General features: G+C 44.7%; 1 protein-coding gene across 2 annotated transcripts in view; it reads right to left on the minus strand.

The window, feature by feature from the left end:
- Positions 1 to 1,895: 1,895 nt before the first annotated feature.
- PLCD1 (phospholipase C delta 1) overlaps positions 1,896 to 24,917 on the minus strand; it is a 55,250-nt gene continuing 32,228 nt past the window's right edge. For both annotated transcript variants that reach the window (XM_062568760.1, XM_062568759.1), the window contains exons 5-15: positions 22,655 to 22,883; positions 21,272 to 21,473; positions 19,374 to 19,518; positions 18,129 to 18,278; positions 10,493 to 10,660; positions 8,636 to 8,792; positions 8,192 to 8,308; positions 6,584 to 6,762; positions 5,956 to 6,088; positions 3,933 to 4,082; positions 1,896 to 3,490 (exon numbers count right to left, since the gene is read on the minus strand). In XM_062568760.1, the coding sequence (XP_062424744.1) occupies positions 3,399 to 3,490; positions 3,933 to 4,082; positions 5,956 to 6,088; positions 6,584 to 6,762; positions 8,192 to 8,308; positions 8,636 to 8,792; positions 10,493 to 10,660; positions 18,129 to 18,278; positions 19,374 to 19,518; positions 21,272 to 21,473; positions 22,655 to 22,883 (1,722 nt within the window). In that variant the 3' untranslated portion in view covers positions 1,896 to 3,398. The remainder of the gene's footprint in view (positions 3,491 to 3,932; positions 4,083 to 5,955; positions 6,089 to 6,583; positions 6,763 to 8,191; positions 8,309 to 8,635; positions 8,793 to 10,492; positions 10,661 to 18,128; positions 18,279 to 19,373; positions 19,519 to 21,271; positions 21,474 to 22,654; positions 22,884 to 24,917) is intronic.

Consider the following 24,917-nt stretch of genomic DNA (forward strand, 5'->3'; position numbering starts at 1 on the left):
TGCTGCCACGATGCTTGCCAGCAAATGTGTGCTGAGTGCCCCTGCCAGGACTCAGAAACTAGCATGGAATTTTACAAATAACAGATTATTGTGATACTTGGGAGCTCCTCACGTGGAGAGCTGATTTTACTGTCTGCCTCTGATTTATAAAGGAAATGGAAGTTTCTCACCTGCATCCTCCTTGTTATACTGTTTACTATTTTAAACTGAACTGGGCATGGTCCCATTTCTGCTGCTGTCCTGGTGTCTCTTTTCACTAGAGCTCTTCTGCAGAGTAGGATCACAGCACTTCCTAATTTGCTCAAAGATGAGCTCCCTCAGCACCGGTGTGGGCCACGTTTCTTTAGGAAGAGAGACCTTGTGGTGTTGCCTCCTCATGCTCTGGTCCATCCCAGCTGGATCACAGCTGCTTTCCCACCGCTTTCCCGACTCCAGTTGTTTTGCCTCAGTTCTGTCCATCTGTCTGATGAGGGCTGCTCTCTCTAACCACAAATCTTGCCTGTCTTTAAACACACAATAGGCTGAGGAAACCCTGGCTTCTCCATGTAATCCATCTAAGCCTACGCTGAGCCTAGATAATATGGTCCTGCTGTTGCCCACACCTATCCCTCACCTCACAGTCCCTCTCTCTCTCCTGCTCTTTTAGTGCTTGGCCATAGCTGGTAGGTGGGAGTCCATTAACCTCACTGATCCAAATGACATCTAATCTTGCAAGGCAAAAAAAAACCCATATAATCTGTTCCCAGTCAACTCAGCCACTTATCTGACTTACCACACATGGCCCAGCACTGACATGAGAAAAGAGGTAGAAATGCCACTAATCATGCCTGTGCTCAGGTAGCATGGTTCAAGCTCCCTGTAAGGTATGGAGAAGTCCTGAGTAGCCTTTATTCAAGCTTCTTATCCAATGGCTCTTCAAAATGAGATACACAGAGCAGCCTGTCATCAGGGACCAAACTCATCTGTCTCCTTCCAGCCAGCGTGCCCTGCGCTGGGCTGCGGAGCCATTACGTGCTATCTGGTCCCCCTGCACTTGTACTCTCAGGTCACTGAATGGTCCCCAGTAGGAGCTGACCAACTACATGCCCTGCTGTAATTTGTCAATAATTGCCCTTCCCTTTAGAGCTGGGAGCAGTGGGCTCATCTCTGGGTAAGCTTCTCCCTTCCTGGACAAGTGCAAGTGCTGTAATCGTTAGGCTACGGTAAATATGAGAGCTGCAGTTAGGAAACCCCTGGGCTTATCAGGATACCCAATTTCTGCATCTCCATGGACTTTGATGGGAGGTAGGATGCTGCTCATATGACCTGGGGCTGAGTACAGAAGTAATGTGTGGCCATTTGGGGGACAGCTCTGAGGACACCATCACTCAGCTCCAGTACCCAGAGTAACAGGCTTTGATTAAAACTCAGTTTTGTAGTTAAGTAAGTGGAGCAGAGACACATTTCATTTCTGAAAGTTTCCCCTGGGGACCAGGGCGTTAGCATTCATCACACTTGCTGTACAAAAAATCTCATCTTTCCCAGAGGCCAGCTGTGCTCAGCCAAAACGTAATGCTGCAAAATCCAGGCAGGTAGTGAAGGAGCAAGAATAGCAGTTAAGGCCCTGCACGTAGAAGCACTGCCAGGTGGGACCTTCATGGCAATATGAGACTGCACGTGACTATATGACACTGCATGTGTGATATGACTCCTGTGTGACAATATGACACTGCATGTGGCAAGAAGGCACCAACCTTGGCTTTCAATTGTGTGTGTCATGATGCAACCTGCCCCATCTTAGAGGTGAGCTGAGAGACAATCCACATCACTGCAGGACAGCTGTTTCCGCCTTGGTAATGTCTGCAGCTCCTGAGCTCTTTTAACCGTTGGTAATTAATTCAATTTCAGCCTTTGAGTTATGGATATAATTCACATTTAATCTGGCAATGGTTTACAACATCACACAGTATTATAGTGAGGAGGAAAAGTCAGTGTGTCCAGCAGTGAGTACTACAGCATGACAGACTCTGAGTTGGACTAAATGAAGCTCGGTTTACAGTGTGCCCAAGGGTTACTAAATCTGGGTTGTTTTGGACTAGGAAAAAGACAGGGGAGGGAGCGGACTAGAATTTATTCAACCTCTTTGGTAGCAGCATGCTCGTCCTTGCCACCGCTACACATGAGAAACCCCAGAAAGACTGATTAGCTTTAAAGAAATTAAACAGGTCTATCTCCAAATTCATGTGTGTTGCATTCAAGTAAGCCAAAGAGGCAAGTAGTGACAAGTAACTGGATTTTTTCTTTCTTTTTTTTTTTTTTTTTTCTATTTTTAATAGTCTAACATATTGTTAGTAACACAGCTGGCACTTCAAAAATATATTATTTTATTTCAACAATATTCCCTTAACTCTGTAGTTGCACTTGGAAGAAAAAAGACCTTTTCCCATAAATACCGGATTACTGTTCAAAACACTCCTGTCTGCTTGTGCTGAGTTACCCCTATAGTGCAATTGGGACCAGACTAACATTTAAAATGGTTTCTACTGCCACTTCCTCTGTGGATAAAAAAAGACATTTTTTTCCTATAAAAACACAAACAAAAAAAGATTTACAGCATTAAAAAGAAAAGCCCTCCTGTCAGTTCAGTGTATTTGCACTGTCATCCACCAAAGACATTCTTGGAGGCCTCTTTGAGCGAGTTTCACTTTGGGTTAGAGGGAAATCTGCCATGCGGTGGCTTCTTTCTCCTTCACAGACACTGAGGCAGGCTCTGAATGCCCTGCGACCTGGCTGAGAGCCAGGCACACGGGCAGAGTAGTGTTCATGTGTTTTTCATTATAATACAAAAGGAAAGTCAAGTTACGTAACACAGGCCTGTGTAGTGCAGCTTTCTTTTTTAATCTGTAACAGATAACAGGAGAATTTTTGTCCCTGTTTGGAACTTTATATAGTAAAGGATAACCGATATCTGAAGTAGTGTGAAATCAACTGGCATCTGACCACTGGGTTTCAGTGGTGGGATGCGCTTTTTTGCACAGGCGTTGGGTATTTTGTCCAGATGTCTGCCCAAACCAAACCCAAGAGCTGTAATTTGCTAAAAAGGAATCCCTATGCTCTCGCTAAAAGCAAAATTAAAAATCACATGAATTAAGGTGAACTAAAAACACGCCTGGATTGGTCAAACAGGTACAAAACGATTAATCTCAACAACCCCATTAAGATGTTTCCAGCACACAGAAGGGAGAGGTTCAATGGCTGTTTCACACCACGGGCCCTATGGGGCACCATGTGCTGCTCCAGAGAAGGCACTGGGGATTTGACGGGATCCTTTTGTAGGCAGATGTCGCACACGACGTCACATGCGGAGGTCCTTCTAGGTCCATAATGGGATTCACTGTGCCCCAGAAAGAGTTGAGCCACTAATCACAGTCCTGGATATTGATGTACACAAACAGGGTGGAGGAAGAGTACGGGTCTCCGTTCTTGGTTAGAAGATGGATGTGGCGGTAACCTGGAAGGCGAGATGCAGACAGAAAGCAGCCTTTAGCCCTGTCAGGAAAATGTTTGCTAATGTTTGCCAAGGCCCCATAATAACATTTCCCATTTCTGTAGCTGCTGCTGCCCCCCGAGCGTTTTGCTCCCATTACCTCACAGAAAAGGCAAGTCAGACAGGCACAGCTTCAAGCACTGGGAACATGATGTGCCCAAGGCCACCAGTAACAGGGGATCCACTTTGCTTGTTAGCTACTGCTTCTCCAGAGACAGTGTTCAATAGTTGCTCAATAAGCTATTATCTTGTCTAATATTATCTATTATAAGCTATCATCTTGTCCGGGCCCCAGAGAGAGGGTCTCTTGAGACCTGCGGTGCAATGGGCTCTGAACAACTCATCTAGGACATAGGAGCTTTTTGAAGGGCTCAAGCAGTGCAAGGAACTGGGAGCAGAGTCTTACCTTGCTTCAGACTAGTGAAGGGGAGGGTGTATTGCCCGATGAAGTCATTCTTGGTTGACATATCAAAGTCTTCCACCACAAACCGGACTAGGGCAAGCTCAGGGATCTCTATGTCAAATGTAAACTCTTCATCCCACTTCGGGTTAAAGCCTGAGCAACATAGACAAGGATGGAGATCAGAGCCGGTTGCAGATAAGGATGAAGATCAGAGATATTTTCAAACTGATGTAGTCTCTGCTTGACTGCCAGCTTAAGCTTGCTACCTGCCCTTAAAAAGTCTTTCAGCTTAGACTGCAGCGCATCCTAACTGCAGCAGATGAATCATACACCCACTGTGGACCTCAGCACTTGGGTCTCACCAGCTGATACACAAGGGTGTCTCAAGTACCTATTGGACCAGCAACAAATTTTCACAGCCCCAGATCAGGGGAGAGCAGAGGGGAGAGCTGCGCCTTTATACTGTGAGGGCCTTCTGGGATTTGCAAGTTTTTGCCTCGTTGACTGCTCAAGGTACCCCCCCATTTATCACCACTCTGTGCCTCAGTTCCCCTGTTGGCAAAAAGGGTTAATGAAGAGTGTCTCTCTGTGAAAAAAACCATCACATATGCAAACAAGATGTGTTACATCTCCTCATACAAGGGCAGTGTCTGAGAGAGCCAGACTAACCCCACTCCTGCTATGGATAAGGAACATGCAACCCAGACTTACAAAGCAAACAAAGCTAGGACTGTCATATCAGATGGGAGGCAAAGCGCAAGCGCTGTGCACTCTCTCTCCAGGTCACAGCAAGTACTTTCTGTAGTTTCAATAAACCACTCCCAAGAAACAAACAGGAGGCAAGGACGTCCTGTCGGAAGCCCCGCTGCCATCAGCGTAGCCTGTCTGGAGCAACAGCCCAAGTACAGCAAAGCATCAGGTCAAGTCTGCTGGTCACAGAGGGTCTGTCAACAATTTGGCAGGAGGCAGGGTCTTTCAGATCACCCAAAAGGGCTGAGATGGATCCAGGCTAAAAGGATGCTTAACAATATGACATGAGGCAATGGGACTTTAAGAAGGAAGAAAAAGAACTGCTTTGCAGTGGCAACCTTGCGTTTCTTTGAACTCTTCTATTTCAGTTATGAAGTCAAGGGGAAGTGATTCTTCACCCACGAACCCACGTGCATATACAGTGCATCTCCTTTGCTTGTGGGTGTAAGGAGTAAGGTAGGGTTAAGCACAAACAGCCTAGCCTCCCAGCTTCTGCCCTGAGCCCAGCTTTCTCAGGGACCAAGATCAGCACAAATGACTAATGAGACCTGCAGCATTTACTGCCTTTCAACTTTGCAGGAAACAAATGCAAAGTCTTTGGCCCTGGGGCAGGAGGTTTCACCGTGCTGATATCCATGTAGGATTTTCAGGCACCTCAGAGCCACAGTGTGCAGAGGATCCCACAATCTCCCAAGCTCCATGGCTGCAACTCTGAAGCCCAGTCTGTGCCCACCACACACCTGGTGTCCCGCTGACACCAGTCCGGTGAGCTGCTGAAGCAGGACCACGCATCTGCACCTTAGTCCCTTTGGAGACGCAACCTCCTTTCTGTGGCTGCTTCTTTCCTACACTGATGGTTTCATGATTCTTTGGTGTTCCTGCAGCCAGCCACAGGACAGACATGGGAGCAGTGCATAAGGGTAAAGAGCACCTCCAAAGCTCTGGCTCTGCAGTTTTGGCAGCCAATAGGAAAACAACTCAGATGGCCCAGGATGATGTTGTTTTGTAGGGCATTTCTGTGTCCAAACATCTTGAAGGGACAAAAAGTGGATGAACCCCTGAAAGTGATGATCCAGAGGGACATGAATCTGTGGGGCTAGTTAATACCACCAGCAGTCTATAATCAGAGTCCCTGAACTCAGGCAGGCCAACAGCATTTCATGTATCCCCTCAACATGGGCACACTTGGGTACACCCAGGACAGCAGGTCTTGATTAGGAACACACTGCCTTGTGTGATCCTCCAAAAGAGCTCAGAGTGGAAGAAATTCCCTTACCATTGTTTTCAATGACTTTGGTCTGCTTCTTGTTGTTGTCCTGTTGAATGCCATGGATCTCAACCGTTACCTTAGGATCAACAATGGAGTTTTTACTTTTGTTTACCTTGGGCAGCTGCTGACCAGAGATGATCTGCGGAGAAAAGAGAGAAAAAGGTCAGGCTGTCAGAAGGAGGGTGACTTCCTGGCAAAACGTCTCTCTCCTGCAGGAGTGTAGGACCTGTTGTGACTAGTTAGTGTTGGTATTTTAGGGTCAACATAGTGACATCCTTCAGAGGAAGTTGTAATAAGTCAAAGCACCTAATGACCATTGCTTCAGCCCAACAGGCCGGGCAGGAGGCAGAGAACAGGAAATTTTTCCAATTCTTCCCCTCAATGATCAGAGGGTACTCGGAAATAGCAGAGGAGACTGCTGACTGCGTTTCTGTAAGATGCCTCTGTCTTGCTGGTGTCAAACATTAAACATGTGAATGAGCCCCAAGAGGAAGGGAGCCCACACAGGACTGAAGCAGAGACTCTGTCTGTGGAAAATCAGTGGAGACAGCTGGGACCAGCAGAAAGAAAAGATACAACCTACAGCCCCCCAGGGTGGATGCTAGTGATACAATTTTCCAAACTCTGTTCTTACTTTGAGCAGAAGCTTCTTCCTCGTCCCCCATGTTCCTTCTGTGATGGATTTTGGATTGAATTTGGTTTGCTCATCCCGGAGGAATTCTGGCTTTAAGACATACCCAGAAAACCCATTGTCCTGGAATCGACCCTGGTAGACATCCATTTCTGTGCCTGCTGTCTGGAAATTTAGGGCAACTGTAACATAAACAAATAAATTCAGTCACTTTCAAGTAAATCAATGGGAGTATTTCTATATTCATTCTGTTAACCGAAAATGACACTTCATGGATAAAAACATTGGCTTTTCCATCTGCACTGAGCGGTGATATACTCCATCCCTTGCAGCCTGCAAGGATTTCTTGCATTCAGCACTGTCAGAAGCAAAAGGCGCCATTGCAGTCATCCCGGTTATCTTCTTGCCTGCCAATGAGTCAAGGAGTATCCTGCACTGAATTTATACTATCTGGTTGAACAACCTCATCTCTCAAAGAAACTATTCATCTCTGTGCTGAAGGAATTGTCTCCCACAGTGAATTCAGTCAATCTTCAGATTGTTCCTCTGGTTGTTTAGCCTTACCGTGAAGCCTCCTTTCCAGTCCAAATCTACTGACCTTCTTTTGCCATCCTTAGGGTCATCAATGCCACTGCTGGTTAGACTGGAGAGCTCCTCACTAACTGAATTCTTCATGCAGGAGTACAGAAGCTGTTCTCAAATGACCTTTTTATTATCACTTGCCCAATCCTCACTGGTCTCCTAACACCAGGAAGATTTCTCATACCCTTTCCAATGTGCCAAAATCCTTTTAAAAGCGTGGATGTCAAAACTGGATTCAGGATCTAGGAATGGTGTCACTAATATTACATAGGAAGAGATATGGACTCCAGTGCCTACTACATATTCCACTGATATCTCAAATGCAGTGATAATCTTTTTAGCCACCTCAAAAAAGGCTCCATGACAGCTGACAATCTATCTTGGTCCTGGGTCCTTGGCACCTTACAGTACTTGAAGGCCAAAAGCATTTTCAGCCACTCCTCTACTTCTGCACGGCTTTCATAACTGCAGTATAGTGGTTTTACTGCAAGTACTGATGGCTTCTGTAAAATCTTCATGCTTCATTTAACAGGCTCCAAGACCCTTGCTTTCACAACATCTTGGAGACATCTATGTGCTGTCAGAATTTCAGTGTCCCAAGAGCAGATAAGACATGCTGCTGTGACTACAGGAAACAGCCCAGACCACAGCTTTCCCCTTGTGGTTATGGTTATGGTCCTGCCCTATGGCTTGAGAGATTTAAGTTTGGTTTCCAGCCCTCCCATAGATTTCTATATGCTCCTGGCTTCCCCTACCCCTTTCATGTTAAGTAGCAGTAACTATGTTTCCACAGCGATGGACCCGTCGATTTGCACGAACGGTTCTCCTAACAGTAAAGAGGTAGGTCAGAAATGGCCTATGAAAAGTCAGTGAGCACTAACTGAAGAGCAGATTTCTCACAGAGATCATCGAGCCTATCTGCCAGCAGGTGGCTTGAAATCACACATCTACCTCAGACAAAGCCCCACCACACCAGATCACAAGTGACCTGGCTAGGTTCAACTTCTCACAGCTCCCCATTGCACCTACCGATCTGGCATCCAACGTTCCACAAATCGATGGGATTGTAGTTGGAGGAATCTGTTCTCCAGCCTGCAGGGTAGATTCGACTCAGGTGCCTGATGTTGTGATGAATAAAACTGTTTCCTACAGAAAAAAAAAAAAAAAAGAGAGAGAGAAAATATCCTTTTCAGTGATGGGGGTTATATTTCTCTCTTCTTAATGCTGTGTATACTGCTCCTTCACCTCGAAGGCCTGTCTGCATGTGAGCTGCCTGTATAAAACACTCTTCTTGGTAATAGCTTCTACAACATAAAGTTATTCCCACTGTTTCTCATCATGACATGCACAGCCAAAGAGACTATGACCTACATCTTTGGGGACATCATCTCCCCATTCTTGAGTACTGCTAGCTGTCGCTTTATGGGGGATGGGGACAGAGGACAGCCTTTTGCCAGGACAGAATGTACATACCAGACTCCTGAGCTAGCTTCAGAGCTTTGCTCTCTGAGAATGATGACATCTCATTGAAAGCCCGAGGATGACTGGGGTCTACGAAGCCATTGAAATGGACGCTCTTGCAGTAGACAACCGTGTCTGATAGCTCCTTGGCCAGCTTCAAAGTGTCACTCTGAAAACAAGAAACCAAGAGATCTATGGAAAGTTTCTACAGTCCTACTCAGAAATACTCATTATATCTTGTCTGGGATCCCTTGGGTTTCTCTTCTCCAGCCTCTGCAGCCGGAAAGGATGATCGGTATCAATACTCAGTGGCACCCTGGGCAGAAGGACAGCAGAAAAGGGACAGGCTGCCTTTGCCATATCCCTTTCCTTCCATGGAAAGTGTTAATCCTTCCACTTGGAGTATCAGTTGGGAACACCACTGGCACATTTCACCAGTCCATATACTAGCCTGTCCACCAGCTCCCCAAGTGTTAACCATCCAGAACATTTCACTGCATCTGGGTCATCATTCCTTCTGCAATTATTTACATATTGTTATGTAAATGGCTATTACAGCTTAGATATTGCAGTTCACAAGTGATTAGTGCTGCAAATGTGGGAATAACCCATCTGGCCTGTATTGATGAGCTAAGAATGGATTTCATACAACAGATGCTTTGCTGTTCCAACGCCCTTGTTGCACAATGTCCTCCAGATGGATTTTCTGTGTTGGTGGGATACCCTTTCTACTGCTTTCTGCATGATCACTTGTATTTCAGCACCAATGGCTTTCTCCAGTAGCTAAGTTTTACAACCAAGCTTTAGCAATGACTTTCTATGTTGTCATGGTGCTAAGCGTATAGAACTGAAAATAAGGGGAAAGGAATGATGCTTGGGCCTCCATAGAGCACGGGCCTGCTTGCCTTCAAAGAAAAAGACCCAAGTTGTTTTCACAATGCTCTGGTTCCTGCTGCTCCACTGCCACACTCATTCATGCAAGAATTAATCAAGAGCTGCCAGCCCCCGTCAGACAGGGAAAGAAACTAACAAACTTCAAAATAATACACACTGTTGACTACAGATCAGAATGAAATAAATCCTTTAAAGAACAAGTGAGTCATCAAAGGAAGTCATAGAGCAGATCAGATCTAGAGGCAGTGTAATTCAGCTTTGCCGTCAGTGGGACTGAATGCATTTATGCCACCTATGAATCTGACATAAGCCATAAGGTATATGGCTTTCACAGTGACATGCAGGCTGAAAAAATGAATGTCCTCACATGGAAGAGGCCATATCAAGGCCAGCCTTTCCCCCCAGAAATAGTCACCCCCAAAGTCTGAGCAGATAAATACCAGTTTCTGGTAAGGAACAAGATAATCTCCTGATACATGGATGTCTGCAAACGAGACAGTGATGGAGCACGCATGTTCTCCTCCATTACTTCTATAAGTACTACAGAGTCTACCCTAGGCAAACAATCCTCCCACCTTGTTTTAGAATAAAAAACTGACCTTCATGCTTGGATGGCTCTGTGAGATACCATGCTTGTTTCTGGGACAGCAATCATTAACCTGAGCAAGAACCAGGACCCTTAGATCCAGTGCTTTCAGTGATTTGCTCTACCCTATTCCTAGCTGAGGAGCTGAAATCAAACTGGCTTAAATGGGACCAGATTTAAAATATATTTCAATTGATTCTTTTTTCTATGAGTATGGCACAAAGACCACCCAGAAAGTGGTTTTGCCACTATAAGGCATGTAATAGGTGAACAGGTAGGATTTCCTCAGAACTTCAAAGCCTTCTGCAATAGGCAAAAATCTAGTTTATAGCTCTTTCTCCCTCTCCAGGTCTCCCATGTTCAGGAATTCAGTTATGTCTTTGACTCACCTTCCCCTTCTGTTCTACTTCAGTCTTTACAGACTCATCTTCCATTTCAGCTGCTTCATCTTCATCAGAGACATCCTCAGCCTCCAGGTTATTGTTCCCATTTGTTCCAGTGGGGTCCTCTTGCCTGCTCAGCTTCTTCCCTTTCACAAGGATCTTCCCTTTTAATTGCTATCTCAGGAAACATTGACAAAACAGCTGGCAGTTAGAAAAGATTCTGGTCTGCTCTGAAGGAGCAAGTGATTGCAGCTCCTGAGCTGCAGTCAGGGCCAGGGTCCTTTGGAGTTTCATCAGTCACAGAGAACTATCCACAGATATGGGTAAAAAGTATGTCTGGTCTTCTGCTGCGGCTTTGCCTTGCCTCTAGCTAGTCTCTGAGACCACAGCCATGAGTATGAAAACCCCAGATAGTCCATTGATCCCCCTCCAGTACAGACCATCCATTCCATCAACAGGATGACCTAAACATCAGTGCTATTAAAGGTTAGAAAAATATCTTATTTTTTCAAAATTGAATGTGGACCAGTGAACAAGAGCAAGTCTGGAGGTCTGGACTCATGAGAGGTGTTCATGGCACCATTACTGACCCTCTGTATGGATATAAACCAGCCTCTGCAATGTGTGGATATAAACACTTTACAATTTGGGAAATTGTGAGATACATGCAGGGATTGAAGCAGTACAGACCTGTGCCTCATTAAATTCAAACCAAACCTTTCCCAAAACTAAGATCTTCTCTTTAGCCTGGAGAAGAGAAGACCAAGGGGGGATCTTACAAATGTGTGTAAGTACCTGAAGGGAGGGTGTCAAGGGGATGGGGCTAAACTCTTTTCAGTAGTCCTATGCAAAAGGACAAGAGGCAATGGGCAAAAACTGAAACAAAGAAAGTTCCACCTCAATGTGAGGGGGAATTTCTTCACTGTGAGAGTGACGGAGCACTGGGACAAGTTGCCCAGAGAGGTTGTGGAGTCTCCTTCTCTGGAGATCTTCAAGGCCCACCTGGATGCAATCCTGTCTAACATGCTCTAGGTGACCCTGCTTGAGCAGGAGGGTTGGACTAGATGATCTCCAGAGGTCCCTTCCAACCTTATCGATTCTTTGACTCTATGATTCTGTATCTCCTTTTCTGCAAGGGTCTCCTCTATCACTGTTACCATGATGGGACATAAACAATAATTCTGGCAACACTTACGGGGTTAAAAGACATTTTAGAAGCAGCAGTCCTAGAGATCAGCTGCTGAGAAGTGGTGTTAAGCAGTAAGCAACAGGAGGCCTGTGAGTGAGTGTGAATGCCTGGCACTCTACTGGAGATGATCTGCAGGGGATTTACTTTTTCCTCACCCACTTCTGCAATTTCAAGGGGAGCACTGAAGCTTTTGCACAGCTCTGTCAGGCTGCCTTTATAGGAAAGAAAACCCTGCATGCTGGGTGCTCAGCCTGCATAGACTGGCACGTTCCAGTGTAACACAGTGGTCATTTGCCTAATCCAAGGAGCACATTTCTTGTGCTGAATCAGGTTTCTCCAGTCTCTTTCAATATCTACATGAAACCTCCAAGGGAAGTGGAAAACCAGTAGGACTCCAGTGCCAGGAACACATTGATAGCACATGGTGCCCTTATACAAACAAACCACCGCTGTAGCCCAGAACTTACACCAGGGCTGACTGCGGAAAGAAAGTTGAACCCTTGAGAGGACTGACTCTGAACACAAATTGCGCAGCAGCAATACAGGGAGCAGTACTGAAAATGGTGAATGCCCAGAGGCCATCTCTAGGGGAACTGGGTATGCCTCAAAATCAGCTAATTCAGTCCAGGAGCACTCCTAGACTCCGCTGCTTCCAGTGAAGTCAGTGAAATGTCTACTGTAATTCCCTGTGGTACATGGATGCTTTTGGTACTCTTTGCTACAGAGAGTGTTGCTTTTTTCAGCAAAGCGCAATCTCAGAATTAGCCAATATAATCCCTCAGTCTATGTGTAACACATTCTCCCTTCTCTCACTGACATCCTATATTTGCTCCTTCCACCACAGCAAAAGCAACAAGTCCCACTGTTCTCAAATGACAGGGCTGTGGAAAACCAGGGATCTTTGTTAAAGGAATGCAGATTTCAGAATGCTATTCCCTCTTTGTGGGTGCAAGCAAATTGCATCATGTCTCAGCAGATGAGCCTCACTCCTCATCACCCAGCCAAGCTATGCATAAAGTTGTGTTTGAGCTGAAATCTGACCCTGGCACCTGCAGAAGCAGCCAAGAGCATTTTCCTTCATCTACCACAAATGATGTGTTTACATTGGGGCACTTTCCCTGCCACTCAAAAGCTGCACAAAGGCATCTGGGAGGAGGCTACCAATTATGGGCAAGGACTGATTAGAAGAGGAGGTCAAAAAGAGCATTCAGAGCATAGCAATGTCCTCCTCCCCTCATCCGTACAATCCTCAGCCAGTCCAGCTCCTCAGACCTCTTCTAAGCAGAGTTTTGCCTTGTTTCTTCGCATACACAGATTGGAGGTATAATGGCTCATCGTCAAGTTTCACTTCAAAACCAGCAGTCTGTGGACTGCACTCACATCCCATCCTTCCTGCTCCCAGGATTCAGCTCTTCTGTCCTTTCACAATACCTACTGGCAGCTGGTGAAATCCAGCTCTCTGCAAATTTCCAGGCTCTATTCAACACTTTGGATAAGCTAGCCTGGGGGGCTGAATTGGTGGGGGGAACCAGAGAAGCACTGCTACTCCTTTGCTGGCTGTAGACAGCACCCTGCTACACACTATTATTCTCTGCTTCTGTTTTCTGATGTCCTCTAAGGAGTGTTACAATAACTTTACCACTCTTCTTTTCACAGACCAGTAGTAGAGAACTAGGGATAAAAGGTATTTGGGGCAGATTGCTTGATTCACTGTTCCTAAATGGAATACTAACCCTTTATAAGATACTACAGTTTAGGTAGACTATCTGTTCAACAAGTGAGAGGTGTAATTTCTGGTACAGAGCACCCTAGGTGGCTGAGTATCTCTCATTTTATATGGGTAATAGGAAGCAAAGTCCTAAATTTCAGTGCTTATCCCTTTTAACGAGTTTTTAAATCAATAAATACACTCGGGCAGAAGCACATACCCACACTCATTCTAGCTCTCTTGGTTTTCCTTCATGTGATATTAAGTATTTCTGGTCTAACTTGGCCTGAGGGGAAAGACAGTCACCTCATCAGTTCAGCTCTGTGGAGCAGATCCTTTGTCTCAGGGAGAGGCATGCATGCTCCTGAAATATTCAGCAAATATTCTCCAACTAGACCCTAAAGCTATTCTAACCGCCTGTGGAAAGCACTAGGGCAAATACAACCTAAGACAACGGGAATGGCTACAAGGACACTGGACCAAGAACATATAGTATGGTGACTGCTGGAACAGGGACAGCTTTTGCCTTTTCTTTTATACTCTGAATGTGTTATTGCCTTAGCTCTCCACAAGCAAAGCTCCCTTGCTCTCCCACCTTTCCTACTGCATGCCAAGCAAGCTCAGCTCTGCAAGTGCAACGATTCTGACACCAGGCTTTGCTCCCTTTGGGAGTCTCAGGTTTGAGGCACGGCAACCATCTTGAATCAAAGCACTATTTATTTTATCAGAAGCAGCAAAGCTGCTAAGATCAGAGTATTTTAAAAGATCTTCACACATGTGTTCATCCTACCTGACAGTATCTCACCCCTAGCAGCAACCTTTCAGCCATGTTCCCATGGCAAGGCCCCGATTTCCCACTTTAATCTTGGTGGGAATGGAGGTTTGTTAATGGGATCCACCTCATCAAACTTTCTGTGCTTTCAACACCTCCTTTAGAGTCAACAGAGAGAACTAAACACTTCTGTGGTGTGATTCATCTGGCCTATTTAGACAATCACTTAACAGGAGGTGAACCACACCTCAGACTTCCCTGGTTGTATTAACCAGCTCTGAAAATGAGCCCTAAGTGACTTGCTCAAGTACATAGATACACAGGGTCTGAGCAGTGTCACCTTACACCTCATTCTCAGGATACAGAAATCCATCTTCCTAGATTTGGGAGAAGCTGTGAGGATTAATAAGTTCATGTTCATGAGATATATAGACCACATGCACTAATTCATGCCACACCTCCATCTGTGAATGTCTTTCAGGCAACCTCTAGGCTGTAGTCTCAGAGGATTTAACAATGAGGATGGGGATCTAATACCAGAGAATGGGAAGAAGCATCAGAAAAGAGAAAGAAACATATTATTAAAGGAGGTTTTGAGACATTTGAGGGAAACACCATTCAAAAATTTCATCCAAGAAGATGCACTGTAGACAAGGTTGATACAGGCTAGGCTACCCTTGGTGAAAAACGTGGATGTGGACTTAAGCATGAGGCCGAGGAACTTGAAGTCACACTCACTCTGAGTGAGCACAGCATATTTGTTACTGGGGGTTTTCCACTCAACAGTCTCAGCCTATGGTGCAAGAGAAGACTGGGTAGATGGCTCTTGGGGCCAACTGTATACTTAGAGACCTGTGACTGAAGCTGGTTGGGATTTTGCTGAATCAAATGTAGAGACATTTGCTCCATTGCCACGAGCACAGCTCAGGGCAGGGCAGCCACCTCAGTATTCAGGTCGGTTGTGCCAAGCTCTGTAATGCCATTGCTACACTGGAAGCAGCTCCTAAGCTAAGTGGCTCAAAGCAATGCTGAATGGGGGCACCAGAAGCAGCAATGGATGGACCAATGGAACAGGATGGTGGAGGTATGGAATGGCAGAGGCTGCTGCCAGAAGCCTTTCTATGGGGAGATGAGGAGACAGAGGCCTTCAAAGGTCACTGCACCAGGGCTCCAGAGTGGGGAGCTCATGGTTGCCCTACCAAGGCAAGTCTGTTAAGTCCAAGAGCCACCCTCACTGAAAGGAAGTCCAGCACAAACAGTATAGAGGGCTCTTGGGCTTTCATTGTGTTGGAAGTTTCATGTAAAGTTGGCAACTGTTTTAATCTCATTTCAGTGCTGTTTTCCGTCTTATTTCTAGCTGGAAAGCAAGGATGTGGGAAAAGGCCCTGGCAGACCTCTATGTAGAGGGAGGATGGGGCAGAAGGACCTGCAACAAGTAGTCAGCAGCAGAGACTGGAGCAGCTCTCCTCTCAGCCCCTGGCACTGCCCCAAAACTTTCCTGTAGATTCCTGCGGCTTTTGGTCCTTCATCACATAGGCCTCAAATTTCTTATTGGGACCAAAAGGCAGTGGTTTAAGGGACATACTTAGATACCTCTGTGTAGTCCAACCCTCTGTTCATGCGCAGACCCTAACAAATCAGATGCCTGCCCCAGGCTGCAGTGAGATTCATTAGTGTGAATCCAAACTATGTCGATCTTCCTTTAATTACTGATACTGCCCTGCTAATACACTCTGCAGCAGTGCTTTGTTTTATTTATAGTGTTATAGCTCTCTTCTCAGTAGCAGATCCCACCCCTTTTATTAAAAAAAAAAGGGGGGGGGGGAGAGAGAGAGAGAGAGAGTTACATTCTCTCAGGCTTTCCCATGCCAGCTTTACAAGGAAGTGGAAAATCCAAGAGGTTTTTGTTGTTTTTTTTCCATGGTGTTTCAGGCTCAAAGTACTTTCCATGAATAGTCAGCAGTTCAGCCCTTCACACTCTTCTGCTTCACATGGCAGTCAGGCAGAGGAAAAGTACCAGAGGAAAAAGTACTGTTTTCACTGCACTGCTAATTTTTTTCTGTTTAAACTAAATGGATCAATCCCTCCACTGGAGCATATGAGCCCAGATCTATTCACTAAGGTAGATCCAGGCCCTTTTGTTCCAGCTGGAGCCACAAGCCCATCTGGGCAAGCAGAGCAGCAGGTTAGATGAGTGCAAGACTGGGAAAAACATCTTTGGAAGGCTGGGGTCATTCCCTTACACACATCACACAGTTCTCTCCTTGATGCAGTTCTCTCTTCTTTTTTTGTATTATTCCCCTGACCTACAAAGCATTAACAGCACATTGAAAAGTTGTCAGCAGCTTTTCTGTACTTATCCTGCACTGAGGATAAATAAAAAGCCAGGAGGTGACATTTAATGCTTTGATTTTCCAACTCACTAATAGCCTGCAGAGACCTGTCTCCATGCTGGGTGTATCCTCACCCTGGGACAGTCATTTCTTAAAAGGAGGCAACTCATCAGTGTCAGTATAAAGGTCCTGCTGAAGTAACAGTATCAAAAATCATAATCCATCCTACTTATTGTACTGGTGCCTAGGGACCAACACAGATCAGTTTTCCTCTGTGCTGGGCATTGTATCAAGCGGGGTGCAACACTCCCAAACCTAAGGGGAAAGTCAGAAAGGGAAAAGAGAAGAAGGGAGAGAGAGGACAAATACAGAAGGTATTTTGAGTGGCTCTTTTCTCTCCCCTTCCTCCCCTGCTGACTGCCAGCTTTATCCCACCCACAAACTCCTTCCAGCTCCAGCTAAGCATTCTTGCCTATTTTTTGGCAAATGATTTCTCTAATAAGGGAATGCAATTTAAAGGGAACTGCAACCACTTTTACACAAGCCTGATTCTGCAAAGTGCCTAGGAAAGAACAAAGGTGGAAAAAAAAAAGTTGCAAGAAGCGAACAGTACATTGTGGAGGTTTTTTCAACAATTATTTTTCATATCAAGATTCTATTTCGAATTTTTGCCTAATTGTCAGGTAACAATTTTATAGTGGTGCAACCTTGTTAAGTGCTTTATCTCTCTTTCCACCCATAGCATCCAAACTCAGCTTCTCAGCTTCACATCTGCCCTGTTTCACTTGGATCATGAGGGCATCTACCATCCACACAGCCTCCTTCCTCTCCTCATCCTCCAAGGATACCTCCACAGGAAGCACATCTCTGCTGCCATACTCACTACTGTCCCACTCCAGGCCATTCTCAGTAGGATAATGCTCTGCTCCTGATGAAGTTTGAAACCACCTGTGCTTCCCCCCCCCCCTTGCTCTTTGAGGGACAAGCAATCGTAGCTGTCCTTCCACCCCACATCACTCTTTAATTAGTGGTCTGAGTCTTCACGGAAGAGTATGAGAAGACATTAAAGGAGGAGGGGAGCATGTGCTGGGTCCATCAGCACAGAGCAAAACTGCTCATCCAACAGGGAATCAGGCAGTGTCCAGTCTCACCACATCAGAAATACAGAGACAGTAAATTCAACTTGTATCTACTTAGCTTGTATCCACAGCTGATCTTCCTGGCATGTGCAGTAACCTAACTGTGCTTCAGATGACTAGTCCAAAGAAGGCCATATCCAGCTTTGTCATGATCCAAAACATATCCTCAGTACTCAGCTGCCCTGAGACAGCTGACAGAAGCAACCTCCTCAAGGGACTACGTATATTGCCTGACCTCAGTAAATGGACCAGGAATGTCCTCATTCCCTAAGGGATGTCTCCTCTAAAACCTTACATAGCAAGCAAAGAGCAACAGGGCTTGATGTGCCTATTTTTGGTTCCACTGCTACCCACAGCGAGATTTGTTCCTCTGCACAGACACCTCCCTCCAGTGTCAGGCATATTCTCCCCAACTTGGTGACCCAAAGACCTAGCAATAAGATGTACCTGTCTCTTGTCCCACCCTCAGAGGGCAGAAAGTGCTAGAGTGGCCTTGCTTACCTCTGGGGAGGGGAAATGGGATCTGTTTCCATCAATCGGTGCAACCAGGAGCATATCCTGCAGGATCGTCGTCATGTGCTGAGCCATGACCTTCTGTTGGTCAAGGCTACAGTGGTTCTCCAGGGAGATGATGACAGGGTATGGTGAGGTCTAGAACAAAATACCAACATCCATCATCAGTGAAATCTGCAATTTCACTAATTTATAGCAATTGTTATTAACCTCAGTGCTGCTAGAAGTTTTAAAAGGCATGTTTTCTCTCGAAACTAAAGTGTCAACAGCAGTGTCTAGGATTCTGCTAAAATGACTTTATTTTAAATGACATATTTTTACCTGCAGTGTAGCTATCTCTGTTGATGTCTTCTAAAATGACAATCTCATGGGACAGAGCAGCGGGCTGGATTGGGCTACCTGCCACAGACTTTCCAACGCACTTTGACGAGGTTCCTCGCAGTGCCACCATTCTGCACCTGCATCATGCCTGCGAGCACCTCCCTACCTCAGAGCAAGGACTGGGAAGAGAGGCTTTGGAAATCACTAAACTTGTTCAGATCCTTTGGTGACCAAGGTTTTACACGGCTAAATCCTTTCTCATTTCATGCATAAGCGTGATCTGGTTCCCTGTAACCTCCTAAACATTTGCTGAAGACATTGTCATTGTCATTGCAGCCCTGAAGGAAACTTGGCGTGGGTCTCAACTCAATTGTACTGAAGGAAAATAGTAGAAAATGCAATGAGTCTGAGCAGACCCAAAGTTTTGTGAAGGCTGCCAGCCCAGCACTGCCACATAAGATTCCAGGCCTGTTCATTTCTTTTAATGCAGGATAGCAGCAGTCACTCATATCTATCCCTCCAACGCAGTTGCACATGGGTTCTCCTACACTAGGGACATACCCTGAGATATAAAAGCCAAGCAAACCATAGGCCTGTTTGTACTTCCCACCACATAAGCAGGTGCTCAAGAGATTGGGCATTATTTTCATTGCAGTGGATTCCAGCTGGCGCTGGTACAGATTCACACTCAGCCCCAGACAGTGCACTCCCAAACCAGTAACTCCCAGAAACGGATCTCCAAAGAAGGCAGAACATGGATGCCCAGCCAGAAGGACGTATCTTCTACCCATGAGAAATGCTAAGAACAGACTTATTTTTTTAGGGTCTTTACTTCAAGGGTAGAGATATGATATCAGTCTCGAACAGTGCAATACGAGAAATCTTAGAGGGTCCAAGTTCCCCTGTCCTTACTTTGAAAGCATAGTTCTTGATGGCCTTAATGACATCACTGAAGAGGATCTTGGAGGTGAGAGTGTAGCCATGATAAATGACAGGCTCCGAGTTAGGGCCGTCCCAGCAATCCAGTTCCACACAGCGGCAGCCTTTGGTGAGGGCTCTGGAAACAAAGAATGGAAGTGGTTGGGTTTTAAACCTTCCCCTCCATTTCAAAATGAGGCTGTACCAGGCACAGATATTTCTTGGGAAGGCTGACAAGGAGCTTGGGGATCCAGGGAGAAAAGAGGAGCTTGGAAATATGGAAAAGTAGTTGGAGAAAGGGTGGAATCAGGAGAGCTCAGAGTCATTGAAGAGAGCTCAAGGCCAAGCAAGGAAAGCACACAAGGGATCTGAGAACAGAGGTCATGAAAGTCAAAGGTAACTGGCAGCTCAAGGACTGTGCTCAAAGACTATGAAGAGAAAATGAAGAGAGGATGCATTGGAAGAAAATCGGTAGGTCAGAGAGCCTTAGAAGCCAGCTCACAAAGCCTGGATGATGTGCCTTCTTCATCTAGATCTGGTAAGACAAGGGAGATGAATCCTCAGAGCTGGAAAGAGCTGTGGGAACTCTGCAATGACACCTGGGGAGATTGTTGAGGGCAGTGTGTGGAACTGGGTCTACAGACTGATTTTCCCTTTGGAAAGTCCTGCCCGTAAAACATCCACACTTGCATTTTCATTTCCTTTCAAATGTAATTCACCCTATATGGACCTCTTTCTCTAGAAGGTCATTTTGTCTCTTTTACAGTAACTCCTGGTACATTTCAGATAACACATCTCCTTTGACTCATTGCAATAAGAATCATGGAAATCTTTTTTATAGCCAAAACATAATTCCATAATTTTCAGATACTGCAAGGAGAATTCATACAACTAATGAAAAAGCAACTGGTGTCAGATTTCACTTTCTACTACTTGAAGCTTACGACTCTAGACAGTCATTGTTTCCTGAGAATCGGATAAGTAATAAGCAAAGGAAGATCTGCAGTCACCAGCTTGCTTATAAGGAAACTTTGTCTCACTTAATAACAGTGCAGTGTAGAGATCACAGCAGAAGGAAGATAAGCTGGTTGTCAAGTTAACAGAGGCCACTACAAATCTCCGGACACAGACTATCAGACACTGCATTCATCATTAAGGTCAGAAGTAGGTAACATCTAATATTCTGTCCAGGGATGCTGTAGGAGCATCTAAACCGCTAAAGAGAAGCATGCAGGAGCTTCTTGATCACCCATACTGGCTCATTAGCTCACATCCTAGCTCTTTGTGTGGACGACTCCAGTTAGTTTTCTCCAAGACAAACCTTAGCATGGTTCTAGGTACAGTTCATGCCAGGGATTACTCCCAAAAGGCAATATGGATTATTAACATAATGGCAGCATGCACCATTTTTGGCTCCTTCCATTCTTTACACAGTCCTCCAGCTCTATTTCAGAAGTCTTTCCATCCTATAAACCCTTAGAACACATGATTTCATGCCAAATTCTGAAGCATACAATAGCTTCCTTCAGCTTCACACTTGGAAAACACCATGCTACAGGGTTGCAATTCAACCCTTGTATTATTGTAGATATTTTAAAACGAAACAAAACAAAACAAAACAAAACCACATACAAAGAACATAGTAATAGTATGCTTTACAGTCAGAAGGACAACACATGAGGCCCAGGAAAAATGCAAGATAAAGTGCTATGTAATGCAGACACGGCCAATCTGGTCTAGAAACAGCTCACTCTAACGAGAACAAAAATCAGTGCACACTGCTTCATCTCAGGGTTACAGATTGCTTCTTGGTTCCCTTGCACCTATAGTATAAATGTATCCTGTGTCCACACACATACATCCACACACATACACACATGCACACACATTACCTGATATAGGCTTCAGTGCTGCTTGGGCCTGTCAGCTGGTCTTCCATGAGATAGGTATTGTGTGAGGATGACACCAAGTAGTGACTGAGAGGTTGAGTCATGTCCTGGTAAACTTTACTGTGAGACGCATTAAATATATTCCCATCATCAGACAGTAAGTACATCAGGAAACCATCCTTGGTCATGGCGTTACCTCTCTTGGCTGCCAGATAAATAGACACAAACCCCACAATGAAAATCTGACATCTCCAGGTTGTGCTATCTTCACCAGGTTTATAACTGCCTATAAATGCCTATTGATCTTCAGAGGACCTCAAAGGCAAAATTTGTTCTCTAGACATTGAGCTGTTACTAAAGATGTTGATGCTGTTCAGGTGATGATGACAGCTTCATCACCCTGAAAATGCTTTTAAAATCTCTTTACAAGCAAAGCTCTTTATGATACTTACTATCCTTGATAAGACCTAAAAAATGCCAAGAAAAGCACTTAGAATCATAGAATTGGTAAGGTTGGAAGGGACCTCTGGAGATTATTTAGTCCAACCCCAAACGAGTGGTCCATACAAGGATCAAACCCATGACCTTGGTATTATTAGCACCACACTCTAACCAACTTAACCAAACCATCTCTAGAGATCTACAGTACAAACATCCTATTTTGAGCAGTTCAAGTTTCCTTCATGTTCACACAGAGAAATTGTCAGATGTCTAAACACGGCCAGATAAATCCCATCTAGATCTAATGAATATATGATTTGCAAAGAATAAATACAAAATGAACCCATTTTGAAGGGAAAGTTGAGCCTCCCCATCTTGAGGGATGGAACTAGATCCCAGTCCAGTCTCCAAATCTGACATCTGTAAAGTAGTATTGTTCCAGCCCTGAAATTGTACTAGGATAATGTAAAAAGAGTCTATGATCTTGGGATCATTTCTTGAACGTCCTCCAACGTGTTCCAGACTGGCTATTCACTCATTTCTGTGCACAAAGATAATTCTGTGTTTGTTCTCCTGAGCAGAAGTCATTTTCATGGCCATCTACTCAGAGACTCACTTAAACTTGTAAAGCCACCTGAGATCTTGGCTTTTAAATAGGTCATCAGAGCCTTTCCCACAGGGATTTCAGTGCTCTCTAACCATCTCCTTATCAACCCCTTTCTCACTGATCAATCTACCTAAGCCGAAGAAGAACAGAGAAATTTCCTTGGCTTTCCTGTGCACCCCTCTTCCAGAGCTGTTAATAAGACCCCATAAGACTGGTGTTTCACAAACAGCTGCTAGAAGAGAAAGACACACAGCTGCAGAAGAGAGCAACAGGAAAGCAATTCAGAGCTCACCAAGCAAGTAAGATTTTTACCCAAACCAGGCAGGATTCCAACCTACCTCTTTCACTGGGCTCATATCTCTGAATTAAAGCAGGGGCAGCAACAACAGCATCTTCTTCTTGCTGTGTCTCATAAAGGAATCTCACCAGATTCTGGCAGGACATGAACCCTTCCGCATCTGCATACTTTTGGAAGATTTTGTCTATTTCCTTCCTCTCTGTCAGAATCTTGTAAAATTCCTCTATCTCCTCATCCTCCAGAGCCTCTGTTTTGGACTTGTCACAGTGCTGTAAACGTAGAGGGGAGAAGGAATGAAAACCTTCTTTCCTTCTGGCATATGCCAGCTGTAATCTGCACCAGGGCTACACAACGCAGAACACAAAATAATTGGACAAAGTTACTGGCCAGTGAATGAGAAGCAATTGGTCAATGGTTCTCACTGATAAGCCCAAGTCACAGAACAGTTACAATTATTATTATTATTATTTACTCATATTATCAGTGTGCTGAGGAGCACCAGGCATGTCCCTGAGCTCCACTACACTAGGTGCCGTGTAAACAAAAAATTAAAACGAAAGTTCCTGACAACCTAAGCACAAAGCAAGGGTCAAGAAAAATTTACAGACCAAAATGAAGGAATATAGGGAAACACTTAATGCATCTTAAACTTTTGATAGACACCCTGGTCTAAAATCCAGTAAGTAAAGTTAGGAGAGCCTTAATCTTTGATCTGTCATGGTAGGTAGAGCTATAGCCCTGGGTTTTGTGTGCAAAATGCATGTCCCAGTTTAACCAGTCTTCCTACTAATCTCTAACTTTGCTGATGACGTCACTGATGGCCACTGTGGCCTTGGCAGTTCCCCAAGCAAGACGATAATGAAAGAGTATTTCTCCCTCTGGAACGCCACCACTGAAACGCTTCAATGTCAGTTTACTTATAAAACCAAGTAAAATGATCATGATGCATTGTGTCCCACTGGCTGAACTAACAGCAAAGATTTCCACTTGTTGTTCTGTTTTCAGGATCTGCTAGATAAAAGCTATGGATTCCTTTCAGTGATGGGACAACTTGTGAAATGCTCAGTGCTATGGGCATCTTCAAAATAGCAGTCCTGGAACCGTCCTTTCCTTGCTGCCTCACACAACTGTACCATCCTATGCTGTAGTTTTGGCAGATCTCACAGCCTAAGCAGAGCATGATGTTTAGTGACAGAAGAAGAAATGGAAGGAGGAAAACAGGCTAGTAGAGATTGCAGGGATCCAGTGAATTACAGATTTTATTTTCTTTAAAACAGGACAAGAAAAACAACATGATCTTATTCCTCAGAGGCTGGCATTGTAAGTGATAGGCCTTGGGAATTTTGGTCATTAGTGACCATGAAAGGTCCTGGTGACACAAACCATAAATAGGACAATTGCATTGCCATCATAGTCACATTCCAGGACAGATCAGCTGCAGTATGTAAAACTGGACTGTTTCTACTTGGGCTACAAGAGCTCCAGCCTAGAAAGAGAACCTTAGACCAAAACCTTGTTTCACTTCATTTGTGTATGTCATGAATCATGAGTCCTCAGTCAGCCTGGGCTTGTCAGAAGGAGCCAGAACCTTTTTGATACATGATAATGAACATTGTGAATGAGCAACTATTAAGGGTTTTGTGTAGTTTCTGTTTGCATTGCATATGTGTTACTTATGTGTGCCTAAAACCTACACATGGATGCAGAGTTATATGATGGAAAGCAAGAATAATGTGGGACATGCCCTATAGGTCTCTCTCAAATATTTGATCACCGTTCCTTCCTATGACTACATGAAGAAAAATCTCACTAATACAGAAAAGATCACTCTCATAAGACACTAATGCCTCTCATACCATCTAAGTTTAGATAGTATGTAGACTAGGAACATAATTGCTTTAGGCTAACTTAATGGTCAAATGGCATGAGATAGACACTTCCTGGAGGCAAATCAGACAATGAGATCTGAATTAATCTCCAGAAAGACCTCTATTTCCATTAGCTGTACAGGAAGATTAGAACTATTACATGTCTAATGAGGGTACTTCTGTCAGCTGCCTGCATTTAGATGGAATGAGTCAGAGCTTAGTAACTCTTTGGACTTCTAGAAAAGAAGAAGAAGAAGAAGAAGAAGAAGAAGAAGAAGAAGAAGAATCTCATCAAGTTTCCATTGCTAGAGCTTCCTTCTAACTATTGAAACAGCAAAAGAGGTTTGCTGAATGAAGAGGAGACTGTACCTCCAAGATAAAGGTGTGTTTTCAGATGCTTGGTGTATGAAGATGTAGGGAGGGATTCGTCTGTTG

The sequence above is a fragment of the Rhea pennata genome, chromosome 2 (assembly GCF_028389875.1).
Source record: "Rhea pennata isolate bPtePen1 chromosome 2, bPtePen1.pri, whole genome shotgun sequence".
NCBI classification, from domain to species: Eukaryota; Metazoa; Chordata; class Aves; order Rheiformes; family Rheidae; genus Rhea; species Rhea pennata.